General features: G+C 40.4%; 1 protein-coding gene across 2 annotated transcripts in view; it reads left to right on the top strand.

Annotated features, from left to right (window-relative positions):
* The first annotated feature begins 349 nt into the window (after positions 1-349).
* Positions 350-24285, top strand: part of fat1a (FAT atypical cadherin 1a) — a 68555-nt gene continuing 44619 nt past the window's right edge. For both annotated transcript variants that reach the window (XM_029506285.1, XM_029506201.1), the window contains exons 1-3: positions 350-469; positions 2011-5300; positions 15647-15961. In XM_029506285.1, coding sequence (XP_029362145.1) covers positions 2039-5300; positions 15647-15961 — 3577 coding nt within the window. In that variant the 5' untranslated portion in view covers positions 350-469; positions 2011-2038. The remainder of the gene's footprint in view (positions 470-2010; positions 5301-15646; positions 15962-24285) is intronic.

Raw genomic sequence — 24285 nt, 5'->3', positions numbered from 1 at the left:
AAGATAATATAACAGGCGAATTTGAAAGTTAGTCACAAATGATTTCAGTATGACTGCGCCCATGACACAGAGAAGGCTGCCCTGAGGCTATAGGTGAAGTGGCGGTTACTAGATTAATGAGATTTAGTTCAGCACTGCCTTTTTTTGCTGAATATTTTGCGCACACACAGTTATCTGCCCTAGTGTGGTCCGTGAGTGCAAACCGGTGTCCCAGTCCGGTTCACATAGAGCCGAGTGGTTTTAACCGACCAGCCGGTAAGTAGATCCGGACGTGCGCAGCGCGGAGAGATACCGGGACAGCTCCAAGGGTGAGAGAGGAAGGGAAACACCGAGGAGAGAGAGGCTGCCTGCCTGCTGGTGGCAGTCGGACTAACGGAGAGGGGAGAAGCCCATGCTCTACCATGCCGAGATTCGGACTAAATAAACTCCATGCAAAACCTCCAAATCTATGAGATTAACAATAGAAGAGGTATGTCAGTTCTCCTGTTTCCGCATTTGTTTAGACAGACTTTTTTTGTTTGTTGTTGTCTTTATTACCGGTCAGCTTCGGCATCTGTGTAACGTGTTAAAGAAAAAAAAAAAAAGTTGAGCTCGTCTATTGTGAGCAGCAGAGGAAGAATTCAGCCTCAACAAAGCGACGTTTTCTTTGGAGCACACTGAAACTCCAATACTCTGTTCCACATCCTAAAGGTGTTGGTTTGTAATGTGCTGGAGTGAATCTGCTCCTTTTCGACTCCTCTTTTTTAAGAATAAAAAGGGAAAAAGCAAACCGCTGCCGCCGTCTGATGAAGTGAACGGCTTCAGATGGGGGATGGGGAGACAGCCTGGAGGCAACTAAGTTAGCGTTTGGAAACATTTTACTTTTTCCTCCTACATAAAAAAAAAAGTCTTACGATGAAGAGGAATATTGCATTTGTGCGACAGTTTCTTTTTTTATGTGTGGAAAATAAGATAAAATGTTTACTTTGAGTTAGATTTCTTTTTCTTTTCTTTTCAGTGGCCCTCCACGGGCAGATGGTTCTTTTGAACCTGCAGGCGATAGTTTCCTATTGAAGGTGATTTCAGCTTGTCACTTATTAACCTCGGAAAAAAAAAAAACTGCCACGCCAAAAGTAAATAATGTGGCGTTTTTCCTACACAGCTCTCCTGCGCAGAAACAGCAACGTCTTGCCTTTTTATTTAATTTTTAATTTGTCTTTGTGCGGACTCCCACGCAGAGCCAGACACGTTGTAAAAGCGGCTATAAACGAATGAATCTGCAATTTTAAAGCAGTTTCCTACTCATCTCCCCTGTGGCCTTAACCATGATTGCAGCTCGACGAGGTTGCAAAGAACACCCTTGTGTTTGATTTTTAAACTCGGCAGTTTTCGCTCTCTGCTGGTATGACAGGCAGGAAAAGTACACAGTCACAACTTATTTTATATATTTTTTTTAGTTAATTTAATCCGTGTGTGGTTGTGATCATATTGTTAAAACCCATGGTGGCTGATCAGGAATGTTAAATGCTGCACTTGCATGCAAGAAGAAAAAGAAAGGAGCCCTCCCCCATTCATTGTCTTAGAAAAGCTTTTCATTTTTTTTTACTTCTTGCGTTTTGCAACAAGGAAATGAAAGATTTATGTTTTTATAACAGCAGTTCTCTCTGTGAGCTAATTAAGATGATGTTTGGATAAAAGGAGCTGCAGCTGTTATGAAATGCACACAGTCGGTATATATCATTGTGCAGGCTCATATCTTGTCACCTGGCTGGCTGCTCAGCCACATCTTTTCCACATGGAGTCTATTAAACCACTTATCATCCCAAATATCACCTGTCCTGAAATTTCAAATCTGGGAAGATGCACATTGAAGAAATGAGTAAGGTCTGTGGTGTTTGGGTTTGTCTTACTGTGTTGGTTTTTGCTCTTTACATTATTGCAGTTGTAATCAAAGTTGATCACTAATTTTCATGCGTGATTATGGCAAGTTCATGTTATGGAAGCTCATGTCATAATTTTGCTTCTTTTCAGGTGGTTGTGTGACGATCACAGTACGATAATGGGGAAGCACTCACTTTCACTGCTTATGCTGCTCCTGCAGCTCCTCTGCGGCTGCACAGCGAACCAAAGGATGGCAAGGGCTGCCTCCATGCAATTTACACACTCAGTTTACAATGCCACCATATATGAGAACTCTGCTGCTAAGACTTATTTAGAGAGTCACACCAAGATGGGGATCTACATCTCAGATCCAGCCTGGGAGGTACGGTATAAAATCATATCTGGAGACAATGAGAACTTATTCAAGGCTGAGGACTACCTGTTGGGGGATTTCAGTTTTTTGCGAATAAGGACCAAAGGAGGCAGCACTGCCATTCTGAACCGGGAGGTTAAAGACCACTACGTGCTGACTGTAAAAGCTTCAGAGCGGAGCACCAATTTAGAGTGTCGCGCTAGAGTTAAGGTACAGGTACTGGACACCAACGATCTGAGGCCTCTCTTCTCACCAACATCCTACAGCATCTCTCTGCCGGAGAACACGGCCATACGCACTAGTGTGGCCAAGGTCACGGCCACTGATGCAGATATCGGTACGAACGGAGAGTACTATTATAGCTTCAGAGAGTGGACGGACATGTTTGCAGTTCATCCAACCAGCGGTGTGGTCACATTGACTGGCAAATTAGACTACTCTGAGACCAAGTTGTATGAGTTGGAGATCCTCGCAGTGGACAGAGGGATGAAGCTGTATGGCAGCAGTGGCTTCAGCAGCATGGCCAAACTTACAGTGAGGGTGGAGCAGGCCAATGAGCATGCACCTGTGATCACCGCAGTCACTTTGGCTCCTTCTGATACAGACCATGACCCTACTTTTGCCATTGTCACAGTGGAGGACAATGACCAGGGACCGAATGGGGAAATTGCCTCACTGAGTATTGTTGCTGGTGATCCTCTTCAGCAGTTCAAAGCTGTAAGAAGCAGCCCTGGGAGCAAAGAGTATAAGATAAAGGCCGTCAAAGATGTCGACTGGGACAGCCAGCCTTTTGGATATAACCTCACCTTGCAAGCCAAGGACAAAGGCAGCCCACCTCAGTTTTCATCTGCTAAATTGGTACATGTCACTTCTGCACAGTTCAAAGTGGGTCCTCCTATATTTGAAAAGGCAGTTTACAGAGTCAATTTGAGTGAATTTTCGCCTCTTCATACACCTGTCACTATGGTAACAGCTGTGCCAAAGTATCCACAGCTCAAGTATGCTTTTAGACACAAATCTGACAAGAACAAATTTACAATCAATCCAGACACTGGCTTAATCACCACTGCTGGACCAATCAATGCTGATTCGGCTCCTCGATTTGAACTAGATGTGATAACCAGTGACAAAAAAGCAGGAGCAAAAGTGATTGTTGACATGATTGATGTCAATAACAATGCACCCGAGTTCCAGCAAACATCTTACAAGGCTATTGTTGATGAGAACGTAGCCACAGGGACCAGTGTGGTCACCGTAAAAGCCACTGATCTAGACAAGGGCGAGAATGGCTATGTGACCTACAGTATTACCAATGTGAGCCCTCAACCGTTTGTCATCGACTACTTCTCTGGTGTCATCAGCACCACGGAGGTCCTAGATTATGAGCTCATGCCCAGGATTTACAATCTCAAAGTCAGGGCTTCTGATTGGGGATCCCCTTTCAGAAGAGAGGTTGAGGCATCAGTCACCATAACATTAAATAACCTGAATGACAATAAGCCCCTGTTTGAAAATGTGGACTGTGAAGTGACTGTGCCAAGAGACCATGGCGCAGGAGAGCAGATAACAACAGTGTCTGCCATAGATGCCGATGAACTGCAACTTGTAAGGTACCATATTAAAGCTGGGAACGATCTGGATCTGTTTGAACTTAACCCAAACTCTGGCATGCTCTCAGTGAAGCACTCCCTGAGTGAGGGAGAGGCAGCTAAAGTGTCTTCTCATAGTTTAAAAATCATCGCAACCGACGGCGAACATGAGACTCAGCCCATGTTCATGAACATCACTGTCATCACGGCACGGAAGCCTGTCCAGCTAAAGTGCATTGAAACTGGTGTTGCTACTATGTTAGCTGAAAAACTACTTCATGGCAGCAAAATCCACACTCAGCCCGAGCCAGACGACAACTTTATGGACATTCACTCGGTTAACCGGTACACCCCTCAGTTCGCAGAGTCTTTCCCCTCTGTTATTGAAGTTAAAGAGGACCTACCTGTTGGAGCCCGGATTGTCCATTTAAGCGCAACAGACCCAGATAGTGGCTTTAATGGAAAACTAGTTTATGTTATCTCGGGGGGAGACACAGAAAGCCGCTTCATAGTAGAAATGGAAACTGGCTGGCTGCTGGTTTATTCTCCCCTTGACAGGGAAACAACAGACCATTATACCCTCAACATTACAGTTTATGACCTCGGCATACCGCAGAAATCCTCCTCGCGCCTCCTGGACGTTAAAATCCTTGATGCCAATGATAATAGTCCTCAGTTTTTGCAAGACTCTTATTCAGTTGAAATAAGTGAAAGTACACCTGTCGGGACAGAAATTATCCAGGTGGATTCGACAGACAAAGATCAAGGAGATAATGGAGTTGTCCGGTATTCAATTTTGGGAGGCACAGATCAATTTACGATAAATGAGGAGACTGGTGTTGTGACTGTGACAAAGCCGCTGGATCGTGAGCTCCATCCAGTTTACACCTTAAAAATCGCAGCACGTGACCAGTCAGTGAATGAGCCACAGCTGGTGTCCACTGTGCCACTTAGGATCATCTTGGAAGATGTGAATGATAATCCACCGAAATTTGTCCCCCCCAATTACCGTGTGAAAGTGAGGGAAGACCTTCCTATTGGTACTGTAATTATGTGGCTGGAGGCCCACGACCCCGACATTGGACCCTCCAGTCAGGTACGATACAGCCTTATCGATAACGGAGACGGTAATTTTGAAGTGGACAAACTCAGCGGTGCTGTGCGGATTGTGCAGAACCTAGACTACGAGGCAAAGCAGGTGTACAACCTGACAGCCAAGGCTAAAGACAAAGGGAAGCCCATATCCTTGTCATCAACCTGCTTCATTGAAGTCGATGTGGTGGATGTGAATGAAAACCTATACAGGCCTTTGTTCCGATCATTTGTGGAAAAGGGATTTATAAAAGAGGATGCACTTATTGGGACCTCAGTGATGTCTGTTACAGCCGAAGATGAAGACAACGGAAGAGATGGGGAGGTTCGATACTCCATAAGAGATGGATCTGGCCTGGGGATATTTACCATCGACGAGGAAACCGGTGAGTCTCTCTTCTCACAATTGCCATACAACTATGTGAAGCTTTGTGTTTAGTTTCTTCATTAGATGTGTATCAGTGTAGTGATTTTTAATGAGGAAACTTTTACATAGCTATAGTTTATTTTATCACGTCACTCTGTAACAAAGAGGTAAGGGAGTCTTATCCAGCAGACAGAGGCTAAGGTTCCCGATTCCAGTCATTTTTCTTCTTTGAGAGAATTGACGGCAGGAACAGATGGACCAGCTGTCCCTCAGACCTTTGTGGACATTCTTGAGTAGTTATTGTGGCACTAAGAAGATTGAGAATGATTTTCCTCTTCCTCCCCAGTGTAAATACACGCGCCTCTTCTAAAACAGATTAAATTTGGAAAATAGTCCAAGCTGTTTGACCTAGGGATATGATATTCTAATGGTGTTTAAAACATGGTTTTTGTAACAGCATATTTGTAATATTGCACTGACGGCAAAGATTTGCTTTTGGGTTCCTTATGTATGCCTGTTGAAAATATGTTAATACTCACTCGGCTGCACAGAATTATTTCAACAGCTGACTGAAATTAGCCCAAAATAAGCCGTCTGGAATTCCAGGAGTTCCTAACCAAAAACCCAGCATTCACCTGATTTGGATGTTTTAGACTTGGCCTGCTGCCCTCTTGTTTTAAAATTTGGTAACCACATTCCCCAATCCAAAGTAAAAATTCTGCCTGTGCTATACATTTTAAAGGCCTCAGTGATTTAATGAAACTGAATGCATCATAAATGGATTTCACCAAGTACATCTAACCTCAAAGGTTTATAAAAAGATGGAAGTCTGCTGTACATGTGTACAAAAGTGGCTTATATTTTTAAGTTTGATGTGGGGAAAAAAAAGGGGGGGGGGGAAGAAAGAAAGAAAGAAACGGTATACGACAGAGGCTTAGGGTTAGGGTTAGCTCTTAACCCTAACCCTAGCCTCCACAGGGATCCAGTTTTGGAAATACAAACCTCTGTGTGGTAAATCAGATGAGTGTTGATGGGGGTGATTGTTTCAGTCATAGTGCTTGCACATTTGATTAGCAATAAGACTTTAAGATAAGAGACGCTGGGAAGTGTAATACTTGATTGCCTTCATGCAAGAATTTCAAATGCTGGTCTATGCTCCTTTTATATCAGAATTTATTCTGTTTATGTGCAAAAGGTGTTTGTTAATGCAGGTTGACGTTTGCAAGGAACAGTGACGATTTAAGATGGAGTGTAGCATTACAGTATTTGATGGTTCCACACGCAGGGCAGCAACTGGCACCTATGTCTTAACTCAAAATCCTGTGTAGTGTAGGGAGTCTGGTCTGATCTTCTACTTAATCCCAGAGGCCTATATTAAGTGATTATCAGGAGGTACAATGATAGGATTGCCCTGGGTTGGGTCCTGTTATTATGGATTACATCTGAGGTCAGTAGACAACTAAATACAGCCAAGGTGGTAATGCCCCTCCTATGATTTCACTAGACGACGGGTGTGGTTTGTTAGGCTACCATATGCATTTAGAATATTATGCTTCTAAAACTAAAATATAAGCACGGGTGCACACCCTACTGTATATTCAGTGCTGCAGCTGCACACTGTGAATCTTAACCAGAATGTTTTAAAATGATTTAAAATTAGAAAACAAATGAAAAAGTGGTAGGAGGAAAGATGCCAGGAGCCACACACCTTCAGTTATGGAATTTGTTTTCCAGAGCTGGAAGGAGCGAGGGAGGACTGCTCAAGTCTTTTCATGTTTTGATATATGTAATCCTAAACCCTTGCAGATGTGTTCTTTAAGAGTACCAAATTCAATTGCATAGTGAATCTGTGTTGCCGAGTTTTTGTTTGTGCTCACAACACAGTATAAATCATTATCCTGCAATGACACTGAAACGACAATGCCATTTTGTGGGTAACAATCTGTTGGTGTGGAAGGTTTCCTACTCTGTGGTCACAGATGTTTGACAACAACCAGTGATTCTCATGGAGCAGGTGGAACTAATAAATCTGCACAGAATAAAGAATGAACTATGCAAGATATACGGTGAGATATAGTCTTTAAGTAGTGGTCCACTTTTGTTGTTCATTGAGTGCCACTCTGCCCTCACCGACATGGATTTCAAGTAAAAAAAAAAAAAAACAAACTTCAGTGTCCTTGTCTCCAGATATGGCTCCTTTTCAGTCAGACTGCTCAGGGAGTCCATGATAACTATTTGCCCAGATATTCTCTGTGTTATTAAAAGTGCTGTGGCCACTGGTGCAAAATTCTTCTCTGGGCCCCTTCCCACGCAGACCAAATTTACCATGCCTCACTTGAATCACAAAATCTGCTAATAGTTCAGAGATTTTTGACAGATAAGGACACGATGGCTCTGAGTAATGAAACTGAACCCAGATGCACTAAAAGCTTATAAAAGTGTTTAATTTTAACACATTAACCAAAGAATTCAGCACAAACACAGCAATGTAATCTTATCTTTCTTTTGAGAAATATTAACAAAGATTATTATACTACCCACCAGTGTAACAGTCCATAACTAGTGAAAAACGTAGTGCAGATTTTATCCTTGTCCAGGGCCCGCAACTTAAATCCTAAGACTCTTGTGCATTTAAAAGGGTAAGGTCAGCAAAATAATTCAACAAAATACCACCAACAGTTGCAGTAGTATTAAGGTGAAGACCACATCAACCCATCTGAGGTCAGCTTCCATGGCAAGTTCAGACAAATTGCAGGAAAACAATTCTTATCTTGATCTACCTAAGCAAGTCTCCATGCCTCAAGCAACACTTGGCTGATGCTGAACATGACACACCTTACACCGGGGAAAATAAAAAGGCATGCTAAAGGCGAGGGAGTTTTTATTGCCAATGAGTAACCGTTTATGTCCCAAAGTTAGGAATGAGTAAGGCAAGTTGTGCAAATCAGGAAGTGGACCCTAAATTAACCAACAGCACAGGTAGGTAAGGTAAGGTACACTGTTCCTTCCATGTACCTTCAGTGTGAGGCAATGTCACCCAATCCTGGACCTAATATGAACTAGTAGGTCACAGAATAATCTGTGCCACCCAGTGTGGTACTGTAAAGAGTCACTCAAAGCAGTATTGCTGTCAGTTTAGTGGTGTGGAGCTAGAAAGGCCTGTGTTTATAGTTATGTCTCAACTATCTGGTATACAAAGTGGCCAGAGTGGAATGTGTTCAGCCTAGATGAGACCCAGATGCTGATTGTATAATGTATGCATTGCCCTTTTCTTGTTGGATAATGTATGCATTGCCCTTTCACTCGGAGCTGTTTGCAGGGTGTCCTGTGAACACGCTCTTTATGAAAGCAAATGAAATGGTTTGATGCATAATGGAAAAATCCTCTTTTTCATTTCCAAAAATATAAAGGAAGAAAGAAATAAAAAATGCCATTCATTCCATCCTTTTCCCACACATTTCCCGTTAAAGTATACTTACTCTTAACTGCAGTGAAACAATTTAGGGTTTTATTTGTTGATGGTCAGCCTCCTGTCATCAGTTATAGTTAGACAAAGATGAGGAGCCTTTCTCCTCTGTCCCTAATTTTCTGCTCAGCCTATATGTTTTAGATAAAAACTGGGCAGCAAAGTGGCACGTGATTCCAAATAGTCTTTGCTTGAGTGCTGTTACTGTGGAGACGGGACCAGGAATGTGCAGCGAGACAAAGTTGATTGTAGGTTGCTAAATGAAAAACACACTTTCCATAGTTAAAAGTATGTTGTTCTCTCAGTCCATTAAATCTTTTTAGAGAAACTTGAGGCTGCCTTGTGCAGGGGATGTGCCTCATTGTGTGTCAATTTACATCATGTTAAGACTGCTATATGCACTGTGGACACCAAAGAAAATTTTAAAATCAAGTTTTTCACTGTTAACAATCAGAAGTCCATTAGTACATTGGCTTATTTCATAAAATACTGAGCTTGAGAACCAATTTCATTATTCATTTCTTTTCATTGAATAACGTTAAGTTAATGGAGCCTAACAGATAGTCGTCCTCAGACTGTAGTGTATTGCATTTAAGTACAAACAGCTGGAACATTTTGAAAACATTAGCATCTTCCCAGCAGACACATCTGAGTCTGCACCTGGGGCTCTGTCTGCTAAATAATGGCAAAGATATGAGATACTGAAATGCTTTTATCTTTTCATTCACATTTCAGCAACTATTTCAGCCATTTATAGCCAATTTGGTGCAGTGTGATACTTGACAAATGGCAACCCTGACCAAAAATACACTCAGGTGGAGTGAAGTGGGGGATTGAAATATATTAGCCTGTCTGCCAACTCATAATTCTACAACCATGTTCACTGATACTTAAACATTTTATCTTTGAAGTTATATTCTGATATTTCATCATCATCAAGTAATTTAAGCAGATTTAAACATTTTTGAAACAAGGCACTAAAATCAAAGTGTATCACATCTTAAATGGGCCAAGTTTTGGGGGAATAAAGTCATTTTATCAAATATTGTATAGGTACTGCAAATATCATTGGAACTTGAAGGAGCTGGAGGCAATCAAATGGCTGCCTTAAATGATTATCCTTTGGAATTATGAAATGATTTGGAAAAATGATTTAGAAATTTGCCTTTTATCTTTCTTGTTTACAGTTTAATGAGAAGATCGATCACTCTCACATCTGATGAGAAACACTAATCATCTTCCTATAGCTGCTTAGGCATTGCTTTAGTAGAATGACCAGAAACAAGGAAACAGGCAGAGTAATGCAAGCTTTCCCCTTTATCTTATGAGAAGCTAAACAAAGTGACTGATGGCTGTAGCTACAGTATTGTCTTTATGGACAGATATCAGTTTTCTCCTCTTGGAAAATCAGATTATTTCTTGAAATATCTCCATTTTGGAATGAATGATTGATTTTTGTGGCTGTTTTGCCTATTAAAAAGGGGAATTGATCTGCAGCCATGCATTAAGAGGACTGTTTGCACAGGTGGGAAGCCAGCAGGGGATCATGTCCCTGATACTGCAGTGATATCTGGGAGAGACAGTGTGAATGTTTTCTCACACTATGCTATCTTGAACAAAGTGTGTGCGGTTAGATTCAAATCTACTTTTCTTTTGACAAGCTGAGGTTATTATATATTTTATGATGGAAATTTCAATTAGTTGCACCAAAATACATGTAAATGTAGAGCAACATTGTTTGTACACAAAAGACGGACAAACAGAAAGTACCAGGAAAACAGTAAGGTCCAGTAACAATACTGTGATATTGAAATAACCAGTATTGCTGCAAAGCCAGTTCAAAATAAGTGTTTGCAGTAACAATGGGAGCTTTGTATCCTCAGTTAAGTCCCACAAGCTATCTCAACTGGAATTAATGGGACAAAAGCTTTATTTAAAAATCAGGATAAGTAAATGTTTTTTCACATGCATCACAGATTGTAAAATCTGTATCAAAGGAATTCTTAACTTTCAGTTTCATGCTGACTCACCCCCAAATAAATTGTTCACTCTTCACATTAGATTTTTTTTTTTTTTTTTTTTATCATGACTGCATTTATTCTTACTTCAATGTCAGTGCTTGTTTAACTGTTTCCTACCCTGCCATACCACGCAGCAAACACATACAATTACACAGATGTACAGAGCGCCGGTGTCTTCGCTTGCTAGGATGGTGAACTGATGGGAGAGTAACTTAAGTACAATTTCCCCCGAGCCAGCAATTGACAGCCATTTTTCTGCCACTGGTGACCGTACATTGCGCACACAGCGACGTGTACGTGAAATGGCTCAATCGGCAGTAATTGTTAACTGGGATATTGAAGACATGTTTCTTACTAATACAGACATGGATTTTGTGACACGATTGCCTGTATGCTTACCTGCAAGACCCATCCTAATGTATCACAACCACTGTGTGCCCTTCACACAAAACGCACAAGTTCACGTGACTCCAGTGGTGATGGCTACAGCCTACTCATGGCAATACATGTGTGGTATTTTATCTGTTTAATATTTACAGCTAGTTGTAACCTGCACACCTAAAAGGCAAGCCAATCATTAACTTACTAAATATTAGATAAGCAGAAACATGAAGACTATGGTTGACTCTTCTTAACATTAATAAAATGTTGATCAATAATAATGTAACCTGGAGAGATTCAATTCACTAACTTAACACCAACTCAATAACTTAAAAAGAAATGGTAATGCCAACAATGTTTTATTAAATGATGTTAACTAGGTTAACATAGTCAAATACTTCTGCACAACCTGCACAATATTTTGAACATTTGCATATATTTTTCACAATTTTGCAGGTATAAATGAAAGAAATTACTACATTCCCAAGAACTGGTAGCCTTAAACTACGATTTCTGGAGGTTATGGTGCCACATTGGCTTCCTATTTACATAGCTAATTGCTTTTTATTGGGTGGTGCCACATTTGATTCCCGGAGGCTGATCTGATGACATTATGAAATACTTATTGATGAGCTTTATCTCATCAAAAAAGCTTAATGCTCATCAAATGCTTACTAAGAACTTCACACAAAAACAAATTTATGAATGACTGGTGTGGTCTGATCCAGATGAATTTTTTTCAAATGGAATTGAAAAATGAATCTGAATTGAAGGGAAAGACAAACAAATAATGTTTGTTGTTACACAAGGTTCAAAGTACTTTACTTTGACTAATAGCCACCCCATCATATGGTGCTGAAATGAGAAAATTGATTTAATGCTTTTAAAATGCGACATCACAAAAAAGACAAAAAAGAGGAGCTATATGTTTTTCCTTTAGACTATGCTTTTAGTTTGTCTGTTTGTCGCAGGATTTGTACGAACAGACCTTATGTCTTTAAAACATAGATTTTGGCACCAGGTGTGTGGGAACCTTGAAATGATGTGATATTAAGTTGCTGGGTAACAGAAAGCTTAGTTTAGGCCCTTTTCTATTAGACGGTTCCCTACAATGTGGTGGTGGAATTTGAAGCATTTTGCCAGGCCTGCGGAAAGAGAAGAGAGGGGGCACTGAGAAAGTTTATGTAAGCATGTGAGCTGGAGGCCTGAGAAGGCTGAGGAATGTGGGGCAGGGGTGAGTGGAATTAACAAAGGTAGTTCAAAGCAAGTCCCCAACTTTCCAGCTCTAGATTAAAAAAGTCCATTTGGGTAGATGTTCAACGTCGATTGTCAAATGCAGTTGTCCACAACCACTTCCAGCATGTTGAATTCAGCCCAAGAAACAAGCGGGATTTTCAGAATCTTAATCTTGTCTTGGTAATATTGGGGAAAAAAAAAAAATTTAACATGCTTGTTTGACTGGACAACTTTTGGCATGCAGTAAAACAATTTCACAAGGCATTTCCAAAGCAGATTTCTCCCCCTTAAAAACTGTTAAACTGTGACTCCAACTCTGTGTGTCTTCCAACGTACTTTTCAAATAAACTAGTTGTTTCTGTACAGGTTGTTGATTTGAGTGCACTTTTATGTAAATTACCTGCTGGTCTTGATAGCTGAGAATCCATGGGCTGTCTGAAGATTTCAGCTCACTGCCACTGTGCTCAAGTAACTTTGAAGAACAAAGCCAGAGGGAAAAGAAAAGAGTTGGGGGGGAAAAAAGCGGAAAGCAAATCTGGCAGAGGCTGTTGCAGACTTTTTTTTTTTTTTTGGCCTTAGGGCAAGTTTTGCTGCTGCCTTACTGGGTAGGCTAGGTATATTGGATGGGTGTGGCAACTGAATTCTTCAGATTCATCTTTCATGTGCTTTGTTAGAAACTATTCACCCAAGAGCTGAGGCAGATACCTTTTCATTTCATGTGCTCTAAGGTCAAGCTGGTCTGTTTTTGAGTCTCTTCAGAGTTAAATCTGAATAATAATTCTTTAGTTCAAGTTGGCATTGACTTCTGGCTTTTTCTGCTCAGGACTCTTGCGCATAATAAGCATTTCTTATCTAGGCCTTGTATTTGCAATTTCCTGTCCATATAGATCTTGTATTATCTGCTACAAATTTTCATCTTCAGCAATTTCACAAAGTAGCCATTGCAGCGTTATTTCACTTCGGAATTATTTTAATCAAATTATATAATTTAATCAGATTTTTCCAGTGTCTTGAATTGTTTGTGCGTGCTTTTATATCATTAGTTTGCTCATCCAATAGGCATTACTAATGTATTTGGCCAGTGTTTTTGCCGTGGGACTCGTGACTCGCTACTCATTTCCCCTAGCCTGACTGCCCTTCTTTTTATATGCCTTAAGATAACTGACAGAGCTGTAATGATTACTAATAACAAGAGAGAATCCCAGGCTGAAATAGCAGGGATGCTGAAGTGAAGGGTGGGAGTGGGTCTCTTTCTTCTGAGAAATCTTTCCTGACTGAAGGCAAGAGGTTCAGTTGGTCTTAGTTACACGCTTTCGTTGCAATTCATCAAGTTATAGCATGTGAGTAAAGACAACAACAAAGAGTCTATGTAAACTATTTGAGCGCTTGAAATGTGCCCTCATGTGTATTCTTTTCTGGGGGGCTCCTTATCTGGTCCAGCAGTAACTGGAAGTGTGGCATAGATTCAGAGTCATTGTAGGAAATGGACAACACCCACACCCGGTGATGATATGGGTGTTCTTATACTATGATTCAATTTTACTAGTTTCAGATAACAGTGCAGTCACAGTCATAAATTTCCATTGCTGATATGAAAGTTACACAGTTAGTGCAAATAACACAGACCTCAGAATGGCTCCTATTATAAAGGATGCCAATGTTTCTGTTGTCTGGAAGATGTGTGGGTTTGTTTCCCTTCATAACCTTAGATTTTATGCTTGTTGAAATAATGGGACCTCACATGTGCAAGTCATCCAAATGACATACTGCTGCTGCATTATCATTTGCTACTTCCTTGTTTTCTTTGCTTGTACTTTTGCCCTCTAGGGCCATGCCTTTTATTTCATCCTGTTTTTTCTTTCAGCATGTTTCATTTGCTGAAGAACCATTACTCAGATTTGCAGAAAAATCTGATGACTGAATAGCCAATTAAAATAAATTGTACATAAATTCAGCCATATCTTGAATAAACCGGTTTTCCACATTTCATGCTTGTGTTTGCTTGTCAGAAATGAGTCACACTGAGAGATAAGTATTAACCATCAGAACCTAAACCATGCAAGAAAAATTTGGAGAAGCGGATGATAATTGATGATTGAATATTAGTGTTCCCATTCATTAGTTCTAACTGAGCCTTTTCACTGTGACCCAAAACTGTTTGTTTATAGAAATATTACTCTGCATCAATTAAACTTGGGAACATATATATACATATTTGTAAATTCCAGACATGACAATAAGTCAAAAAAATCGTGTTATGCTTAGGCTTAAGGCAATCATGATGAGATGTGAAATGAAAGCAGCAGTAATTAAGGTCCCACCTCAGTCCGCTTAAAACTTAATTATTAGTGTGCATATAAACACATTAAGTGACACCCTTCATTAGGGAATTATTAACAGCTAAGTATGCACGCATGTAATCTACCTTACACAGAAAGGCCTACCACTGCTTTAAAACAAACATGCAGACGTACACACACACACAAATAGACCTACTGAGCACCTGGTGAGTGTTCATAAGTGGGGTCGGGTGGAGACGAAAGCTAATAGCTAATTCACTCTTGTGAACTTTGCTGTTAGCGTTTACCGGAAATACCAGTGACAGGCATTCACACTGTTAGTCGGTTTCAGCCATCAAACATCCAAACTAATGCTGACAGGTGCTATAATTGCTGCATTACCTTAGTCAAACAGGCCACTGACCAAGTAATTTACATATCCAGTAGCACCGTGTTGCTGTTAAAACCAATTGCAGAGCATTTCCTTGCTATTGGCATATTGATTGTTCATGTAAACATAGACCTGTGCAATTGGCTTCACAAATTTTGCATGGTAGTATGCTTAGACTAAACATGTTTATTATCCTCCTTGCAGAGTGTGGTAATGTTTTTGGACTCAGTCAGCCTTATCTACCTATCCTCCACTTTTCCATTTAACCTTTGTCAATATAAAGGACTGGCATGTTTCTGAAAGGCTTTGCTCATCTGAAGTATATGGCAATCATAAGAGAGTTTTTTTTTTTTTTTTAAGTGCCTGCCAATGAATGTAAACAAGAGACATGTTTCAGTAGATGAACAATCAGTCAGTCAGTACAGCTGCTTTAATATAAGCTTCTGTTCTCTTTATGGCCATACATTTATCTCAGCGATCACTGATGCTGAATGTCATAATGTGAGACTTGGGGCACGAGCTGAACAAAAAAAATGTTCTCTAACATGATTCTTACTGCAGAATTTGCTTTTGTCTTTTGCCCTCTCTTAGGTATCATTCGAACACAAGAACTGCTTGACCATGAGACAACACCTCACTACTGGCTCACCGTCTACGCCATGGATCGTGGTGTGGTCCCGCTGTCTGCCTTCGTTGAGGTCTACATTGAAGTGCAAGACGTAAATGACAATGCGCCACAAAGCTCAGAGCCTGTCTACTACCCCTCGATCATGGAGAACTCCCCTAAAGACGTGTCAATCATCAAGATAAATGCTGTTGATCCTGATGACAAGGACAGTGATAAGCTCACCTACAGGATCACAAGTGGCAATCCCCAGGGTTTCTTCGCCATTAATGCCAAGACAGGTAAGACTGCTGCAACTGCAATTGCAGTTCATGTCACTGTAAGTCGCCCCTTCAGAGCTGGAAGCTCGTCCTCTGAGCCTGATTCTTCAGCATATACTGTCTTTCAGGACAACTTAAATGAGGCTGCTAGCTGGAGTATGTACAGTTTATGTGACCAAATCCAAATGAGTATATATTCACAACAAAAGATTTCTAAGCTCTCCTGTCACGCAGCAGCTAGCGGAGATCGTGCCAGATATCCTGAGATACATAATAAAAAAGGTTCAGCCTGAAACGGCTATATTTTCTATTTTAACTGTCATAAATGTGGCAAATAAGGTTACTGTACATAATAGGTGATCCTTTAACGCTCAAGGGTGGCTTTTGAGATACTCTGTTTTGTATGGTGGACAAGGTGGTGGGCTTATGCGAGTTTCTTGTTTCCTTTCTTATGAAAAGGAAGGAGCAGTGTGAACATAATATTTTAACCCAGGACAGCAGTAAGTTGAGCCTACAGGGGTTTTTCCACTCAAACACTGTAAAGTGTGCTCTCATATGCGTACTCTGGAAATGGTGTGATGATTAATATTTCATTGGGTTCTTTTAAAGTTGCCAGAGAGGCTATGTTTAGTTAAATAGCAGGCAAAAATACTTGCATTGCAAAGTGAAGCTCCATCTACAGACAGCAGCAGTTGAAAAATTTACAGATTTTTTTTTTTTTTTTCTTGTCAAATTCTGGACTTGACTGTGATCGTCCAGAAAAATCTGTTTAGTTAAGTGGACTTCATTGATGAATCATTGTTAAAACATAAGAAATTGAGGAAATGGGTATGTGTGAATTGAAGTGACTTGACAGAGATAATAGGAACAAAATGAGATCCTTAAACACTATCTGATTCTTGAACTGCCAATTGCAAATTGTTTTTCTTTTCTTACCTAGCTAACACACAGGTCTCTTATTGCTCTGAATGCAAGTGCTCATTAAATTGCAATGAGGAAAGAGTAGCAAAGCAGTTGCTCCAATTTGTCCTCCCAGACGTGTGTGGTCTTGTTTCCTAAGGTAGTCACATCAACAAACTGGAGTTATTTTTGTTGGGAGTGGCAATGTGAATTTTCTGACCAAATAAGGGTTCATCATGTAGCATGGCTCCCAAACAAGACCTCAAGTAATGCTGGGCTCTCACCAGTGGGCAGGAAATGAAAGAAAAATGACAAACGATAAAGAGAAGGGGAAACTTTAGGTATGTGGACACTTAAGAATGGTGTTTTGTCTGCACCCTTGACAAGATCAGCTTATACGTGCTGATAAAAAGCTGAAGAAGGAAAGTGCAGGGAAATTGACTGCTTATCTTTCAACAGACCAATCATACTTAACACTGTTTAATGACACAGACCGAGAGGTGGAGAAAATATCCTTGAAATCATTTACATATAAACATACATTTGTGTTTATAATTTGTTTTGTCCTTCTCTCAGCAAATTGGCTTTGATTAAATGGGGACAGAGCGGGACATGAGTGTTAACTTATCCCTTTTCCAATAACAGATCAGCCTTCCACTTTGCAGTACTCCATCATAAAGGTCCATGCTAAACTTACAGTACATTATTTATTCAACAGTTGAGTGAAGTCGTCTTAGGCCACATATCTGAAGTAAATATTCCTATTCCCAGGATTAGAGTATTTATGAAGCATATGTCTACTGTGGGCAGAAACTCTTACTAATAGAACCAGCAGAATTTTTGTATGTTTTTTTTTTTTTTATTTTTTATTTAGATATCAGAAGAAAAAAATTGTTGTACAGAGGACACTCAAGCATGAGAATAAGACCCATTCATGCATATCAAAGCATGCTAAAACTTTAAAATGGGGACACAAGAGCCCATCGTGGCAGGTGGTTTGGCAAGCTGAATGAAATCACTGCTCCGATGCTTGGGCTTTTTCCCTTTATCCTTGTTTCTGCTTGTGGCCGTGAGTGTATTAAGTGAGCATATATATATATATATATATATATATATATATATATATATATATAAAGAAACGCAGAATGATTGCAAAACACATCTGTGACACATAACAAGGTCAAAACAAGCTATCCTCTCTCCATTATCAACTCAATATGACATTTGCCCGCATATTACAGGTTTTTGAAAATGTTTAAATTTACAACATGCGAGTCTCTGTAATTATATGTTCTAAAATTGTATTGGAAGCATAGCCCATGTTTTGGCATATCTACAAAGCTCAGCAAAGGGGCGGGTAAAGGGAAAAGACGTTAAGGCCTATGTTTTGTGTGTGGCTTTTGGAACTTTATAGGCATGTGTTCCAGGCTACTTAGGTAGCCTTCCATCATGAGCTATGGCCCTGCGCTTCTTTCCAAGTAACCTGTGAAGAATCAAACGTATATGAAGGCTTTGCCTGATGCTTGGAGGTGTTGGTTGCCCTTTTTTCCGCACGGACCCACGGAGGCTCTATAAAGCATAGGATGAAAGGCTTAGGCCTACTATATTTCTGCCAAGTAAACAAGTCCTGTTGTTTTGACTTTTGTTTGCCATTAAAGTGCAAGGCCAGCTCTTCTCTCTGGGAGAAACTACAGCAATTCCAAAGTCTGAGGCCTTAGAATGATACTGCTGGATATAGCCCTGTTTTTCTCCAAGGGATTGAGGGAGGGAGGGAGAGGGGGAGAGAGAGGGCGAGAGAGAGAGATGAGGCAGCTCTGAATGGGGGTGAAGGTTCAACCTGTCATCTGAATATGAATTATGTCTTGTAAATTAGTATGAGTTTTGTGAATTTGAATAACACCGTGAAGGCCTTAAATTTTAATGGATGAACCAGTGCTCAGTTTGCCTGATGGCACAGATCTTATCCCACCTGCAGACATGACCACAGTTGGCTCCTGCATGTGTTTCCATTCTCAAGTTAAGGATAATTGCATTTGCTGATTGTAGACTCCGGATATACTTGTTGCTAACGGGTCATAACTGGATAGGAGACGGATAAATTACAATTTGCTGTCCACCATAAAATATGCCCCTCAGTTGCATTGTACAGTAGCCAAAGGTTGTTTATTACTTGTATGTAAGTTTAGAAAAAGCATGGTTTGTCTGCATATGCAGCTCTTGAGACAGACAGCCCACAAACGGTCTACTTTTATTTTCTCTTTGTGAAAGAGTTGTCAGCACTTGGAGCTAGTTCATCTGAGGTTGCCGACACGAGTTAACCACCTTTTCTGTGGGAGAGTGAGCTGTGTTCATTACCCAGTGAATCACTCTCTCTCTCTTCTCTGAAATGTTTCTACTGAGCTGGGACTTAGTGGACTTTAAACACCACTCTTATGCCAGAATGTGCAACACACCCAGGAAGTTTTTCGTATCTTAACCAAAGGGAAAGATGGCTAGAGCGAAGATCACTGTGATGGCTATCTTATCTTGCTGAATGCTCATTATTTTACTTCCTGCTGTATCCATTATAGTGCACTGTGTGTATTATTAGTACTTTATAAAGCATCTCTAATTGCCCCAGTGTTGTCCATTGACTTTTAAGAGCAAATTATCATTAGTCTGGGTTGCCCTGACACCTGAGATTTCTGCCTGGAGCAGCTAAAGCCTGTTGAAATCTCTACCCTATAATAAAGGAGCCCTTCTGTATTTGTCAGACACTGGTGTATATAGCCAACACGAACATACCTTTAAAAGGATATGGCTGTCTGTACCTGATTGTGTTTGCACCAAACCACAGCTCTCATTCCTCCGGTTCAATCCAAATGAAGAATTTCATCCTAAAGAAAAAAAAAAAAAAACATCAGTTTAGTGGGCAAAACTCTGAGATTTGATAACCAAGAGGTTTTATGCGCCTTTATTATCCTTGGGGTTGAATGAAAAGAGAATGGAAACCATGAACTGGAGTTTGCAGCTGCAAATCATCCACTTTCCCTGGTGCTCATATCAACTTTCAGCAACGCCTCCTCTGTTTAGGACAGAAAACCCACACAATGGTGTTATCAGTGGTTTACAAAAGCCCCAACGAGTACCAAGGGAAGTCAGATAGGAAATGGACACTTCCCAACAACTTTTCAATGTTTCCGGTGATTTGGCGGCCAACAAATTGCCCAGGCTCTCAAAACAGATTGTGAGAAGAAGATGTGGAAACAAAACTGTGATTTTGTTCTTGTAACTAGAAGTTTGACGCTGGCTGAGACACTTTAAACACGATATCTGTGAAACAAGTTCAACATAGGACCTCTGTGACATTTTAGTTTTTTAATCATTTGACGTTCAAAGAGGTAAGAAGGCCGTGCTTTTCCCCACTCATTCATCGAATCACAGCTAATTTCTACAATCAGATTGGAGAAGATTCAGTGTAAAGATTCTCTGAGACTTAATGAAATTGGAAGGTGGCTGAAGTAAAAGTTAAGACTTAGTTATCTAAATTATATCCAAAAAAAATATGTTTGCAAAACAAATTTTTCAATTTTGCTGAAATAAACCATCCTTACTTTAATTTGGCGAACACAATTTGTCGACAGAAATGTGCCTATAGAAACAAAAAGCTTGGTATGCAAAATTGCCCCTCCTCTGTAGTGGATATTGCACTTGGCCATGCTGCTGTTTCAATAACATTTAAATCCATTCTTTTGCTCTCACTCTCACCTCCATAAAAATATGGCTCTGATTCAGGACAAATTAATTGCCAGACCATTATGTACCATTTGACAAACTCAAGGCTTAAAAGCGTCCCAGTTAGTATGTTTGTTCTGTCCAAAATGTAACCATAACAACCATCTATTTCATCATCACACATCAACTGACATTTTAATTAAGCTTTGAATTACTTGATTTTGTGATCTTCAAAAAAAACAAAACAGGTGTTAACATAAACTAATAGAACATTAGAGATAATCTCTGCATCAAATGTAATTATGCAGCTGAGAAGATTAAACACCTATTATCACCACACTGTGGGGGGGGGGGGGGGGTTAATGCAATGTTTTGCTATTTGTTTCTGATCAGTGAAAATGAGCCTTCTCAAGAGTTAATGTTGAGATGCAGTGAGATACCTCTGCTCAATGAACCAGGTCATGTCTTTTGGTGCACATCAAAATGCGATCAGGGAGCTCACTCTTAGTCAATCAGCCATGTACGCAAGCACTTTTGATGTGAAAGGTGTGAAAAATACCTTAAAAAATGTATGAAGGTAGTAGAGCAGAATGAAGCTGGAGTCGGTCAATTGTGTAAATTTGACATTTTACTGCGTCTGTATTTTGTGGAACCTCTACCTCATTTTCATTTTTTTTTTTCTTCCCGTTAATATGTAAATTATATTTTTGAAGACGCTCTGTGATATTGTGAATGCTACTGTTAATTGGTCACAACATCACATTTACCGAACAGTGATACCGTGGACCTCAATCATGCAGACCTTTAAACAGACGAAGCCCCATCCACGCAGTCTGTCAGAAGCTCCTCTGATTTGCAAAGGGTTTAATTGGCTGCTCAGATTTATTTTGAAGACAATGGGACTTGGTCTGATTTTGATCCATGACTTTAACAGAGGCCAAATGGTCAACGTAAAACCCAGAAAACTTAAAAAAAAAAACAAAACAAAAAAAAAAGTCTTGATTCATTCTCACTGGATCACCAAATTAGAATCATTATGTATATGACTGAAATCGTTCACCAGCAGCCTTAGCATTTATGATATGTCTGTAATGCCATGTCTCAATTACCTCCCAGATTTCATTTTACTTAACACAATATACAGAGGTCAAAGCTGCCAGTAAGCACCGGGCTGCCTCAGCTGCTCCACAGCTCCCAAACATGCCATCCATCTATACAACACCACACAACCATCACTTTCACAAGCACTTGGGAACTGGAATCCCCTATAGCCCCAACTCTTCCATGACTTGTTTGCCTTTTCAGATTAAAAATAAGACTTCCAGCTGTGGGGTGCTGAGATATTTCAATCCTGTTGTAAACTGTATGCCATCGTCCCCTTCCCCCTCAACACCTTTTTACCTATTTCTGCTAAGTATCAGCCTATATGAGTGTGTTTGGATTAGCTTATGTGGCCTTTCTTGGTTGGATTTGCCAAATTCTGAGTTTGGATATGTTTTTGGATGATGGACCAGACAGTCTTTTAAACTGCTATTTTTCCTTCAGTTAGAGAAGGTCAGAGGCCCTCTTCAGCAACATTTTGCACAATCGGTTCTAAAGGAAAAGACAAAAAGCTCCTACTTTGATGTACCAATCCCTTTTCAAACTCCCACTGTCCTTTTGAATTTTGGTATCCTACGGTTTGCATTCGACAGTATTAATGGCAGCACGAGCACTAAAAACACAGTGTGGCTTGAGGCTGAAGTGGTAGTCACTTCAAATCACCATGAAGCCAAGAACATAGCTACAGTTGTTTGGGATAAGTTGATAAGCTGCACTGTGTGGTCCTTAGCTTTCATTCAACAGAGACACCAAATTTTACTTCTTTTACTTCAAATTTATCTTATACAGAATTTTCTGTGCTTACTGTTAGATTTCAATGATTTCCAAATTGCACAGCAAATCTAAATCCTCCACAGACAACCAGCACGTAACCTGATCGTCTAGAGTCGCTGCTAAATGTGTGTGTGTGAGACAGAAATATGTGTGCCCTTCTCAAGACTGCTAATCAAAGCATTAATGACTGGATATGAACAAGCCAAACAATGTCCTGGACTCCTCAACTCCCTCCAGGCCTCCATTTTGGAGTAGTGGTGGTAGCACTCAAGGACATGGTTGAGAGTGCCACTGCTGCTTTGCTGTTGTTTTTCTCCCCCTCCAAAACAGCATGGCTATAATTACTGTCGGCCCAGCTCAGCCCACGCATGACTGTGTGCGTGTGCGCGTGTGTGTGTGTGCGCGCGCTCTGACGAAAACTGCGGGTTGGAAGCATAGACTCCTTTGGTGAGGTCTGGCTTACCAACCAATCATTTTACTGTTCCTTAACGTTTAGGTAGAAAGAGAGAGAGGTATGCTCCTTCATTGACTGGAACACCAATGCCAACAAAGTCTTGCATAAAAGGATAATTCCTGGTGAGCATGCACCCTTGTAGGATTAGTTTAAATAGATTCTAGTTTTTGCAAGTTTGTATTTTCCTTTCTCTCCAAATGCTATCAGCGCTTGGACATTTGTGTGGGAGGCGAGTCCTGTGGTCAGAGATCTGGCAGTGAGCTGGCTGACAGAAATGGAACAGAAGCAAACAAAAAGCAGTTTAATCCAAAACACCATATTCATCAAAATAACTCTTCATCATCTGCAGTTGCAATATATATATATATATATATATATATTTTTTTTTTTTGCATTGCATTGTAAGATTGTCATCGCAGACATCTTGATTTCACGCCCCATCAAAATCCTAAAATTAACCTTGTGGTTCAAGCTATTTAACCATGAGGCCATGCTCCAGAGCCACTTAGCTGATCCATATAGAACTGAAATAGTCAGTAATAATCAGTTTAATTGCCTGCTGTTTTAATAGGTAATAAATTTGATTACAGAGTACTCAAAACATGGTTGGTTCAGACTTGTTAAATTCAATGATGTGCTCCTTTTCTTTGTGTTATATGATGTTGTGTTGAATAGTGTACACTTGGATTTGAATGTGCCACTTCAGGGAATGGAAACGAGATAGTTTCTGTAAGTTCCAACATTGATTAATTTATTGAAAAAGTCATTTCAACGTTCATAAATAATGAGGGTTGCAGGAAAACCGCGCAGTACACACATGAAAGAAAGCTGATGTGATTGATAACGCCAACCTAAGACTCATGAGGATGAGAAGCAGTTGCACATCGTATGACAGGCATTTGAGATGTGTGCACATGTGGGGAGATGTCTTTGCCACTCTGCAGTGAGAAGGTCGGCATCCCGCTGTTGCAATTTGCAAAAGAGTCTTTTCTAGACACGTTTCCTGATGGCGTCACTTTGGACAATGATTTTTCGGCGGGGTGTAGTTCCTGAATCTGAGCATGCTCTCTACCAGCAGACTGATGAAAGACTTAGCTGTCACCGTTTCTACTTCAGCAATGAAATAAGGACCAAATAACTTTTCAGTTCCCGCCATAGCTAGGTCTTTTTCCAAACACAATTACTGTCCCTATTTACAGCTGGAGGCGGCAGCGCCGATTTGTGTGTCAAGCGGAGAAATGGAGAGGAAGAGAGCGAGCGAGAGAGAGAGAGATTACACCTGAACCAAAATATGGTTATTGAACAAGTTTGTGTACCCAGAAGTGAAAGGCAAACAGCAATGTTCTGTCAGTCATTAACTCATCTGCCTGTGTAGCCTCTGTTGCAGCATTGAGGTGTAAAT

Source organism: Echeneis naucrates, chromosome 1 (assembly GCF_900963305.1).
Source record: "Echeneis naucrates chromosome 1, fEcheNa1.1, whole genome shotgun sequence".
NCBI classification, from domain to species: Eukaryota; Metazoa; Chordata; class Actinopteri; order Carangiformes; family Echeneidae; genus Echeneis; species Echeneis naucrates.
This window is presented reverse-complemented; position numbering and strand designations above follow the sequence as displayed.